The sequence below is a fragment of the Cheilinus undulatus genome, linkage group 19, assembly GCF_018320785.1.
Source record: "Cheilinus undulatus linkage group 19, ASM1832078v1, whole genome shotgun sequence".
NCBI lineage: Eukaryota > Metazoa > Chordata > Actinopteri > Labriformes > Labridae > Cheilinus > Cheilinus undulatus.
The window spans coordinates 12,924,897-12,937,262 of record NC_054883.1 but is presented as its reverse complement, the minus strand read 5'-3'; the positions used below and the strand labels follow the sequence as shown (position 1 = coordinate 12,937,262).

General features: G+C 38.6%; 1 protein-coding gene across 2 annotated transcripts in view; it reads left to right on the top strand.

Annotated features, from left to right (window-relative positions):
- The first annotated feature begins 9,903 nt into the window (after positions 1-9,903).
- ctdspla (CTD (carboxy-terminal domain, RNA polymerase II, polypeptide A) small phosphatase-like a) overlaps positions 9,904-12,366 on the top strand; it is a 66,047-nt gene continuing 63,584 nt past the window's right edge. For both annotated transcript variants that reach the window (XM_041814318.1, XM_041814317.1), the window contains exon 1: positions 9,904-10,492. In XM_041814318.1, coding sequence (XP_041670252.1) covers positions 10,417-10,492 — 76 coding nt within the window. In that variant the 5' untranslated portion in view covers positions 9,904-10,416. The remainder of the gene's footprint in view (positions 10,493-12,366) is intronic.

The following is a 12,366-nucleotide window of genomic DNA, read 5'->3' as shown; positions in this document are numbered from 1 at the left end:
GTGAAACACTAAGGTATTATCTGTTGTAATCCACCCTGCGATATCTCCTCTACCTGATCCTTTATACTAGAATCTCCTTTTGGTGAGAAGTTTGTCATTCCTCCAAGCAGATAAATCCCAGACAGTTCATGTATCCTCAGGGTGTAATTCTCATCACCTCGGTCTTATTAAAAACCTGCCCTGATTTTGTAGAGGAATGACACGACGTGGCCTTCACTGTTTCAGTCATTTTAGTAACCCTCACTGATTGGAAGATCTCCTGACATGTGACTGATGATGGCTGGTCTCTCAAGGACCTAGTCAATGCCCGCTCCTTCAAAATCAGGGGGTTGTAGGTTGGTTGTTCACTGCTTGGGTCATGACATCTTTAACCTTAGGGTGCTGGTTTGTTTTCTTGATCAGTTTCAATCTTTTAGTGACAATTTAAATTAATAAAATCAACCTGTATTGTATAGTATTGATTGTTTCTTGTTTGCCGTTTAATGTTATGTGATTATGCGTTGTACTGTATTGCAGTTTGTGGTGTCATGCCTTATGTTGTACTTCAGATCATAACTCATGGTATCATATCATATAAGCCACTTGAAAAGAAGAGTACTAAAATTCTCTCTGCTATTGGGAAGCAGCTGCTAAAACCCATAATGGTCACTGAAATAACTTGAAACTGACAAAAGTAATCAAAATTAAAACTTAAGACATTGCTTTTGGGTTGTGGTTCAGCAGAATCATTAAAAAAAAAACTAATGAAACTTGATTGAACAAAATTGATGGTACCCCCAGAAATGATGTAAAATAATTTGACCATAAGGACATGTTCTTGTCTGCCTATTTAAAGGGTGAAAAGTAGTCACTGTGTTGTTTGGTATCATGCTGGGTACCAGACTGAACATGGAGCACAGAAAGCTAAGGAGACAGTTGTCCCAGGAGATTAGAAAGAAAACTATAGACCAACATTTGAAAGGTAAAGACTATAAGCCCATCTCCAAGCATCTTGATGTTCCTCTGACTACAGCTGACCATATTATTCAGAAGTTTAAGGTCCAAAGGAATGTAGCTAACCTCCCTGGACGTGACCACAAGAGGAAAATTGATGACAAATTGAAAAGAGAGGTATAATAGGAATGGTAACCGAAGAGCCCAGAAAAAACTTCCAAAGAGATTAGAGGTGAACTCCAAGGTCAAGGTACATCAGTGTCAGAACGCATCATCAGTCATTGAGCCAAAGTAGACTTAGTGGAAGACAACAGAGGAAGACTCCATTGTAAGCAAAGCATGAGAAAGAGAGACTAGAATATGGCAAAATACACACTGACAAATCTAAAGCTTCTGGGAGAATGTGCATTCAACATATCAGGAGCTTTTTGACCTCAACTCTATGTTCACAGATGCAACAATGAAGCATAGAAAGAAAAGATCACTGTAGCTACTGTGGAACAGGGAGGAGGCTCAGTTATGTTCTGGGGCTGCTTTGCTGCATCTGGCACAGGGTGTATTGAATCTGAGCAGAGTACAATGCAATCTCAAGACTATCAAGGCATTCTGGAGCGAAATGTGCTGCCCATTGTCAGAAAGCTTGGTCTCAGCCACAGGTCATGGGTCCTTAAACAGGTTAATGACCTAAAACACACAGCTAAAAACATTCAAGGATGACTAAGAACAAACTATTTTTCAAGTTATTCCAGTGACCATATTTGTATACAATTTTGTCCACATGTGTTCTATGTTACCCTGTTGCCTGCAAACGTTAAACACTTAAAAGGGCACAATATATGTATAAAAAATAAAAACCTAATTTCTTTAACATTATTGCCAGACATCAATGACAGACTCAAGATATTTGAGGGGCAGGGGCAAAAGAGGTGGAAAGGGCACCTACTGCAGGGGAGCACCAGCACACAAAAGCTGTGATACACATATACTGTAATACTAGGAAACTTACGATACATTTGATATGATACGATGTGATACCATACAGTATGACCTGACACAACTAGATATGATATGTGACACGATACAATCTATCAAGACATGATAAGATACGGTACAATACTATATGCCACAATACAACACAACAGGACAACACAGGATATGATACGCCGCTGCACAGCACAACACAATATGATACGATACAATATGACATGACATGACACAACACAGCATGGCACAGCACTGCACTGCACAACATGACATGACATCATACGGCACAGAACAGCTTGGCACAACACGCCAAGACATGACACGACACGATGCGATGAAATACGATAGGATAGGATACGATACAAACCATGCACTACGATACGATAAATATGGTACGATATGACACCATACAATATGATACGATACAATGCGATACAATGCGATACAATGCGATATGATGCGATACGATGTGATACAATGCGATACAATACAAACGATTCAATATGATGGGATATGATGCAATGGGATACTGAAGAATGTGATGTCATGCAGTGAGATGCAAAGTGATGCAATGTGATTCGATGCTATGCGATACGATATGATATGATATGGCATGATACAAATAATACAACATCTAAATGACACAAAACTGTGTGGTATAACATGATACCATATGACATAATATTATGTATCCGGACATGTTGCGATACAATACGATATGCCAAAATATGTACCAACAGGACACAGCATAATACAGTATGATATGACACTACATGATATGACTCTGTTTATCAGAACATGATACAGTATGATATGCCACAAAAAGGCACAAGAAACGATTTTGATGTCCGTGGTTTCATTAGATAAAAAAAACTGTAAAAACAGTAACCCCTCCACATGCAGAGAATTGCCTGTCTATTTTAAACCACAAACAGTGTGTTTCATATTACCCATATTGCATGTGTGCAGCCATTGGTGAGTGAATATGTACTATTCAAGGAGACCTAAACTTAAATAGCGAAAAAATATTCATCCATTATCTATTGTATCATTTTATTGTTTCCTTGCTATACAATACTGAAATATCTAAAATCTTGAGACAGGTATATTTCCTGACCTTTTGTTTCTTTATGCCATATCTTGTTTGTTCTCAACAATAGAGAAATGGTCACCCAGTGTGTTAGAAGACACTGCAAAAAAAATAAACTTTTATTTCTCAAGATAAAGTAAAGTGAAAAAGGGAAATGAGAAAAATCACAAGCTGAAGCAGCAAACAGGAAGTCCTCTGTTCCCTATATTTGTCTACTTTTGTTGTCATACTCAAAGTCCTTTCAGAAACTGTGTTCAGCATCAATTTCAATGAAATAATTTTTTTTAATAGGCTACATATGTTCATGATCACGAATGCATTTTTTAAAGGTAAGGATTAACTACTAATGTTATATTACTTTTCTGAGTGAGTCCACATCAAAAGGAAGGTTCAACTTTAGTTAAAGTCTATTCCACAAGGGGGCAGTACAGGCAAACTTGTGATTATTTTCTTATTACAGAGACCAAAAGCTGCCCAAATACATCCTCAGACAAGGAGATACTTTTACCTACAGGGCATCGGCCTTCACTGGATTAATAGTGAGTCCATTTAAATGTCTTTTTTAGATTTTATTTTAATGTTTCTGCACTTTAATATATGACAAGTCCTTCTTAACTGGGAATTTAGGTACTAAAGTGATGTAATTTTCATACTTATGATACATTTCCTAATTTTGGAATATCTGGAATATTTATTTTTTAGATTAAAAAACACTCTACTACTCACTGTATTAGATTTCTGTGCTACACACTGTCCCCGTTTAACCTTCACCATGTCATTGTTTACCTTGAGGGCTCAGCCTCTTGAGGAAACATCAAGAGAGCCCCGCGCAGAGAGAGAGAGAAAGGGAGAGAGAAAGTGAGAGGATTATGCGATTCAAGTTCCTCCATGAAATACACCCACGTTCATAAAACATTCAGGGGACCAGCAGTCTGACAGCAAACCAGAGGTATCTGAAGGCAGAGAGAAAGATCATTTGTGTCTTATCAAAGATAAAATCAGGACCATATTTGTTTTAATTATTCATCAATGAAAATGTGTTACTGAAGGGCTGTGATGCTCCGATCCCTCAGAGAAAGAAATTCCATATTAATGTCAGCGATCAGAAGGAGTAACCTACACTGTTTAACTTCATAGTGTTGGGTCATGAACTTGTTTTTTTTATTTTTTTCTAAAACCCTCCACTCCCTTTACCAGCAAGTGTTTGTGCCCTGAGGAGTGATTTTTCTAAGTGATTATCCTTGCACACATAAATCTCTGAAATGCAGACACAATACGAACGCAGCCATTGACTCTGGTTGTTGCCTTCTACTTTAAAGCTCCCACAAGGAACTTTTGGTTTCTTAACATTTTGGCACCCACTGTGTTGTATGTTACCCTGCCACATTTCAAAAGTTAGATATGTAACAATACAAAACATGTGCATATAAAAGCATTCTCTTTCTTCAACCTTATTGTCTGACATCAATGGCGGGCTCAGGATGTTTGATATGGGCCAAAGAGGGCCCAGTTTTTGTCCATTTAGAGGACCCTACAGAAAGCACTGTCAAATACTGTCCATTTAAATGGGACCCTAGAGGGCACTTTGTCAAAGTCTGTCTACTTTCAAGGCATCAAATAGATCACACCAAACAGGGCCCCTATCAAGTTTTGTCTGTTTGCATGGCACCAAAGAAGGCAGTGGTGTTGTCCAGCCTAAGGACCCACCAACAACTCTTGAATGAGCAATCGTGACCCAAGTTACAAAACATTTTTCATAAATCAAATATGTTTAACATAGAATATTGAATTAAAAAAAAATAATAATTTAGGTCAAAATGTGACTCAACAGAAAGACAGGACAAATGCATCACTATAGAAACTCTAAACTCACACACATGCATAAACTGCATTTTATTCTATGTCCCACAATAAGGAGTACATTACTATTCTAGAGATTTGGAGAAACTACACATTAAAATAAGATAACCAGTTTTGTTTTCCTTAGAGAAAACGACCAAAATGTACTCGATATCACGGAAAAACAGAGTAATATGAAATGTACAGATGTATTTTGGCTTAGGCCTTACATACATCATAGACTTTGGGCCAGATTTTTACCCTGGCACACCTTTGCAAACCACAAAAAATAATTTCGCGGGCCGACTTTTGGGTCCTGACCCACCAGTTTAGAACCACTGATTTAGACGTCACAAAAAAAGGGAAGTTTGACAAATTTTGTTCATTTAGAGGACACCAGAGAGAGTATGTTGCTAAAATTTGCCCATTTAGAGGGCACCAAACTGAGCTTGTAGTTAAATTTTATCCATTTAAAAGGCAACAAAGTGGGTTCTGTGAAATTTTGTCCCAAGAGGGCACCTCATCATGGTCACTGACAAAGGCACCAAAAGGGCACTTTTGCAGCATTTTTTTCAAACATTAGGGCACCTAAGGGAGAGATTTCTTTAAATTCAACTTTTTTCAAAAGGAAAGTCTGGCAGTGAAATTCACGAGATAACTACATCGCAAATATGACAGACTAAGCAACATTTTATAAATAAAACTGAGAAAAAGGTAACAGGTCTAACCTGGGGGTAAATTATGTAAACCATTTTAGCTAATACTAATGTATTTATGCTAGCTATATGGTTAACACTACTATGCCGGCCATCGTAGCTAAGATAGCTTTAGCAGTATGAGCTTTACCAGATTTGGTTAAAGCTAACTCAGATATGTATGCTACGTAGATAATGTGGCTATGTAGCTAACGTAAGTGTTGTAGTTTTGTTAGTATAAATATCCATGAGCTTTAGCTTTAGCTACTTTAGCTGCATAGCTCCATTATCTACATAGCGCCTTTATCTACGTAGCTTACGCAGCTAACAGAGCTATGAAAGCTACGTTTTTTTGTTTGGATGTTTACATGGAGGATTAGTTTTTTGTCCTGCAGACTGTCTCAATTTTATTTAAAATTTTCTAATCAGGTTTTGCAGGTCAGATTTTTAACTTTCAACTTTTAGTATCCTAACCCTTACACTGCATTAACCTTTACCCTAACCCTACCAATTTAATCTGATTATTATTATTATTTTACCATGTACATATCCTATTTTGTCAAACCGGTGCAGCATCTAACAGTAACGTTTTGCAAAAGGGGGCATCTGAGAGCTCAAGTCTGTAGCCAAACCCTTCTCAAAACATATTGTGAGATTTTTGTCGGCTGAGAGGCGAAAATTATGAAGTAAAAATTAAGAAGACATTTGAAAATGTTAAGTTTTAATAAGCAGATATACTGGGAAGTCAGGGTATTTTCCCTTAAGAATGATTTTTTTAAGCTGACAATTTTGGGTGCAGATGGTCCAGAGCACTCCCAAAGCGGGGCCCCTAGGTGGTTCGAAGCAATGACAGGGGGACTCAGCGAGGCTAAATAAAAAAACGTGCAGCCAGCAAAGCACAGCAAACTGTAGGAGACAACTTTCAGGTAACTATAGGGCTGGAAATGAATCTAAACAAAGTCAGTAAGGAAATAAAACAAGTCATAGCTTGCTCTCAGCTTCATCTGAGAAGCCACTGGCTTTTAATTATTTTGCCCAACTTATCAAGCCAAAATCTCAAGGCATATTAATTTCCATGCAAATCAGCCTCTTCAACACATTTCACGGTATCTTTAATGAATGCATAATTGCAGTAATAGTGGATGGTTTAAAAATTCCCATGGAACACCTACATATTTACCCCAAAGCACACCAGAGTGCCTTCATCACACTATTTGGGAACCACTGCTATGATCCCTGTCCTATGAAAATTATAGCAAAACTGCCCCTATAATAAATATATAAACTAACAATTTTACCATTTTACATCATAACTATGACTTACCATGGGACTGTATTTACTTGAGTCATCAATGCTCTGTTTTTTTTTTTTTTCATCAACTGGGAGCAGTCAGCTTCTGTATGCCTTTAAAGAATTATTTATTTTACCTCTGTGAGCATCACAGCTGTGGTTACACACAGGCTCTGTGTCATCAGATTTCAAAAGGCCTTGCAGTCTTGACACACAAAGTAACCTGATACTGAATGTGAAGTGCTGAGAAGAGATTGTGATTGAGCTAAGTGTCTCACACAGCTGTGTTATGGTATCGGTTGAACACATACATTATCGTAAGTATCACAGCAGACTCACTGACCCACACTGCAGGCATCATGTTGGCTGGGAGATTACATACTAATTATGAGCACAATCAACAGATGACAGCCTGCACTTACTGCTGTTTTCCTCCCGGCCATATGCCATCATACACCTGTCCCTCAGGTGGGGTCATACTGGGCTGTGTGAGCTTCGGCTCCATTAAAGTGACAGCGAAGGTGAAGAGGGACAAACTTAGACATCACACTGCTGGCAACAGACCAGAAAACCACTTCATCTCCCTTGTTGTTATTCTACGGTCCAGTGAGGCTGAAATAGTATGAATAATGTTTGTTTATCGGAGCGTGGGGAGGGTGGAGTGGGTGGTGCACAGGTGGGGATCAGCTGGAGAGGTAAGGAACAGGTTATATGGGGTGTACTGTAAACTAATGGGGCATTTCACTGATTTGCATGTGCTTTAATGGAAGGGCATTTGTTTTTCAGGCGATTTATCAAGTCTGGGAAGAACAACCCTCGTCAGGGTTATCTAAGCTTGGGTTTTGAGTGAGATCATCTTTAACAAAGGCTTAAGTATTGATGTATTGTCATCAACAAGGTACACAAAAATGCTCTTGAACTGCATGATGGAAAATGTAGGATTAAGCATATCTACAATTTTACTCTACTGAGACTTCGCAACCCATGCAAATCTTTAAAGTAATATGTTATTATTATTATTATTATTAAAGGGCAATTTAGAAAACTAGAAAACATTTATTTTCTTATTAAATTTTGCTGACTTCGGGCCAAAACCTTGTATCTCCATTTTTCATGATTTTAAATGTTTGGGTTTTTCTCCCCCAAATCAGATTTTTGGAGACAGGAGTTTTTGGCCCGACACCAGAAATTTAATTTTAATTATTTGTTTACAGTATATTCAGCATTTTTTTTTTGCCCCCAGAATCTTGTTTCCATTAACATCATTTTTGTTTCTTGAATTCACTTGTAAATGGGTCATTTGTAATGTTATCTATGTGGCTACATTAGCTTTAGCTAGGTTTGCTAAAGCTCGAGTTGATAAAAAGCTAACCAAGCTACTATTGTTATTGTTATTCGCTCTTGTAGTAACTTTCATTGCGTAGCTAGCATAGCTATGTTAGCTTTAGCTAAAGCTAACATAGCTAAAGTGAGCCACCATTGGTGTTGCTACTTCTAAAACGAGTCTATAGCCTACATAATTTAATCCCAGATTAGACCTCTGACCTTTTTCTAAGTTTTATTTATTGAATGCTTTTTTCCATAATGTTTACAATGTGTGTTTTTCACGAATGTAACTTCCAGACTCTGTGTAAATACAGATGAATTTTTTTTAAAATCTAAAACTGGAAATATGTGGTACCAGCAAAATACGGCACTTCCTTTCTGAGTTATATGGTGTCTCAAATGGACAGTCTGTGAAAGTGGCCGTCAGAGATGTACGATCTGCTGCCAGACCCCTCTCCTAATTTTCATTTAAAACTTTTTTCATACTGTCTTAGTATAAAGGTCATTGAATTCCTGTTTGGATACAGACCTGCTTTTATTTTGAAAGAAAATAAGGAACCCTCAAGAAGATCGAAAGTGATGACATAAAATTTAACTGTGCGAAAAGGAACTTTCACACACTGCAGGCCCTCCTGCATAATGCTGGCATCAGGCCCAAGCCTTGTTCCCCTTGTATTGTTTGAAAAATTTCTCATGAATCAGTTCTATTGGTCCTCCTTACATCTGTCAGATGGTTTGAACAAATTTTAAATCTATGAAAAATGTCAAAAAGATGCTGTTAACTACTAGTGTTAAAAAATGTGAAAATTACTGTTGTTTTTTTTTTAACTGGAGATTTTGGAGATAGGAGGTGGCTTGATGCCAGCGATAAATCACAGCCACGTCCTGGCCACCCCGGCCTAAAAAGCCTGGCTATACCAGCACTTCATAGACCATATTAAATAACAAACCAGAATACCTCTCTGCCCAGGAAGCTTACAACATAATTTTTGTGTTCTCCTCAGCTCTCTTTCTTTTCAAACTAAGTGAAGCAAAAGCCATGGTTCCCTCTGCTCCTCACTTAATTAAAGTGAGAGCTGTGAAGTAAGGGGTGATGTGCTCTATTTACCACAAATGAAGACACCTATGGACTAAATGTTTTTATTTGTTTCAGTATTTTCAGATTATTCCAAGCCTTTGACACCACTTGATAACACCAAGGTCATGACCTTTGTATTGTTTCAGGGAAGATGGGGGTCAAAGAGTAACAAAGTAAATTAAAACGTTTAAAAACTCATAATCCCTCAGCTGGGCTCTCTGTTGTTGTGTCCACAGATACATAAGGTAGAGAGCTGTCTTAGCTGGTACAGCAACAAAGAGGTGCTATTGAGGCGATACAGAAGGAAGAAATTGGAAGGAAAAATAATTAAATAATCTAAGAAAAGTCACTTTAGTATAGACGAATAAAGTTTTATTTTTTATTTACACTTTAATTCTCCTTTAAGGATGGCGAGGTTGTCTCACTCTTGACCTTTGCAGTTTTATAATCCTGACTATGAGGGGAAACATTTTCTGTGCCAGTCTCTTTTTAAGCTTTACCCAGTATTTAATCTTTTTTTTTTCATGGAAAAGCATAGTCCCAGGAAAAAAGAGCTAGTTTTATTTTTCAATTTCGTTGACCTGCACTGTGCCTACCATAAGCTTCCCGTAAGCCCCCTCCTCTCTCCTCCCAGCTTTCAGGCTCCAAATGAGCTCAAACACCAACAAACAGTGAGTGGTGGGCGGACTGACAGGGTTTTCAGCCTGAACTGAGACGGATAATAGAAATATTTACGGCGTGTTGTCGAGCTGAGCCTGCATGGCCCTGTGGCAGGAGCACGGTCGCCATCTCTGGGTAAACAGTGTAACCGAATCACGCAGTTGATATTGTGTAGTGTGTATTTGGAGACGGAGCGTACAGTAGCAGCAGCAGCAGCAGCAGGCGGGGTGCTATGCTGCCTGCAACCACCACAGCGGACACAAACACGACTCCAATGCAGGACTTGATGCTTTGTTTGTCTCCTGCACATCCTCGGACTGTCACCTTCTCGCTGATAATTCGTATCTTTTTTGTAAGCTCCGGGGATATGGGACTGCATGCTTCGGGTAAGATGGGATTTTAATGGTGCACGTAGCGGACGCTCTGCTAGCCTGTGCACAGCCCGGGGACTGTAGTACGCTCGGTAATGTTTGCCAAGGAATAAAACGGTGTAGCCGAAGGTGCAGAACATCTCGTTTCCATGGACAACACGTCCATAATAACACAGGTTGCAAATCCGAAAGAGGAGGAGAGCATTTCTTCAAGTCAGGATAAAGGTAAGGCTAAAAAATATGCCTCTCTCATGTTGAATTTTTAGCATGAATTTTGATTATTTACGATGTTGGGTTGCCAAATTTGATCTGCAGCCCCAAAGGATGCTGGGTTTCTGCAAACCCAAGGGGGAATGACGGAAAACCTCCATTGTTTAGCTGAAGCAGATAAACATTAAGAGCTGGAGCCCTCAGCCTGCCTGTCAATATGTATCATAGAAAAGGAGCAATTTAATTGCAGCATCAGGAGCTTGAACTTCCTGAAACCAGACCCCATTTTAAACATTTTGCCGCTTAAAAATGTTATCTGTTTTATAATGTAGCTATGTGAAGTGAGATGGGTTTACTACAGGGGGCGGGTACTCCAACCTTACTCCTCTTCCCTTGCTCTGGCGACATCCCTGAACGCATCACTAACTGTAGAAATTCATGATGGACTCACAGTAACAAACACCAGCAGGGATCTAGGGTTAAATAAAGGTTTTGGTTAAGAACATGAAGAAAACACAATTGATGAAGTAGATCACTCACACTGAAGTCCTTTAATGAGAAGTTTTCTAAATGTTTGAGCCTCAGAAAAAATAAGAGTATGTTTCACTCATGCCAAGGATAGAAGCAACCCATAGGTGGAATGCCAGTGTCAAGTGCATGTGCCGCCCCACTTTAAAAAACAGCAGGATCAGCTCATTTTGTTGGTAAAAATACAAAAGTCACAATTTATCCAGCAAGGTGCATCCACACAGTTTAACAAATCTGTGTCCAGATGTGTCAAAAGTGTATAAAAACAAAAGCTAAACAGCTGCCGCACAGATTACTGTAGAGGCTGAACAAAAACACACTTCCCTGTGTGTTGTTTTGCCCCAGCTTAACCCAAGGCTGCTCACAAACGGAAAGCTTTCTGGGACCCCCAGCTACATTGGGGGGCACATGAAGGTTTGCAAAAACATGATCCATCCTAAATAAGAGACAATAAAATTTTAACTAAAATACTCAAAATTATGCATGTTTTCTTTATTCCATAAAAATGTACTGTGTCTATATGTAACCCCCCTTCTTACATCAGCCCATGTACACCATTGCCAGGACCTGAATAAAAGTTGGGATACTGGGGAAAAAGACATGACAGGGAGGTGCACCCACGTCAGCTTTTTTTTAAAAAGTTGGCTTCAAAATTGTTCTGAGTCTGGCTTTGGAGGCAAAACCAAGTCAGGAGGTTAGCAGTAATACCACTAATCTATGCATTGTAAGGATGCATGATGTTGGATTTCCTTTGATATCCAATATGCCAATATTCACATGTTAATTTAAGCTAATAATGGTATTGATACCAATATTTACATGTTTTTCAAACATTAAGATTCAGTCCTTAAAATACACTTTAAATTTTTAAGAATTAGGATAAACAAAGAACAAGACTAAAGCTGATGTAGGTCCAATGGTCCTGCCCAGGGGCATTGCTAGGAATTTTGGGACCCAAGAAAGAAAATACGAGGGCCACCCTTAGTGGGCAAACAAAGCAGAACTGATGTGTTGTTTTATGTATACCTATGCAATTTAATTTTTTTTTTGAACAATAATTTACCTAGATTAATGAGCAATATTATTACTTTGGTTAAATTAGATTCACTTGTATTATTTCCTTCACATTAGTTTGTTTTTATTAGCCTCATCTTGCTCTCTGTCCCTGCTTTCCTCTCCTCCATTATCCTCATCTTTCTCTCTGTCTCCGCTTTCTTCTCCTAAATTGTCCTCATCTTGTTTGCTATGCCTGCTTTCCTCTCCTTTACTATTCTCATCTTTCTCTCTGCCCCTGCTTTCTTCTCATCCATCATCCTCATCTCGCTCTTTGTCCCTACTTTCTTCTTCTTGATTCTTCTCAT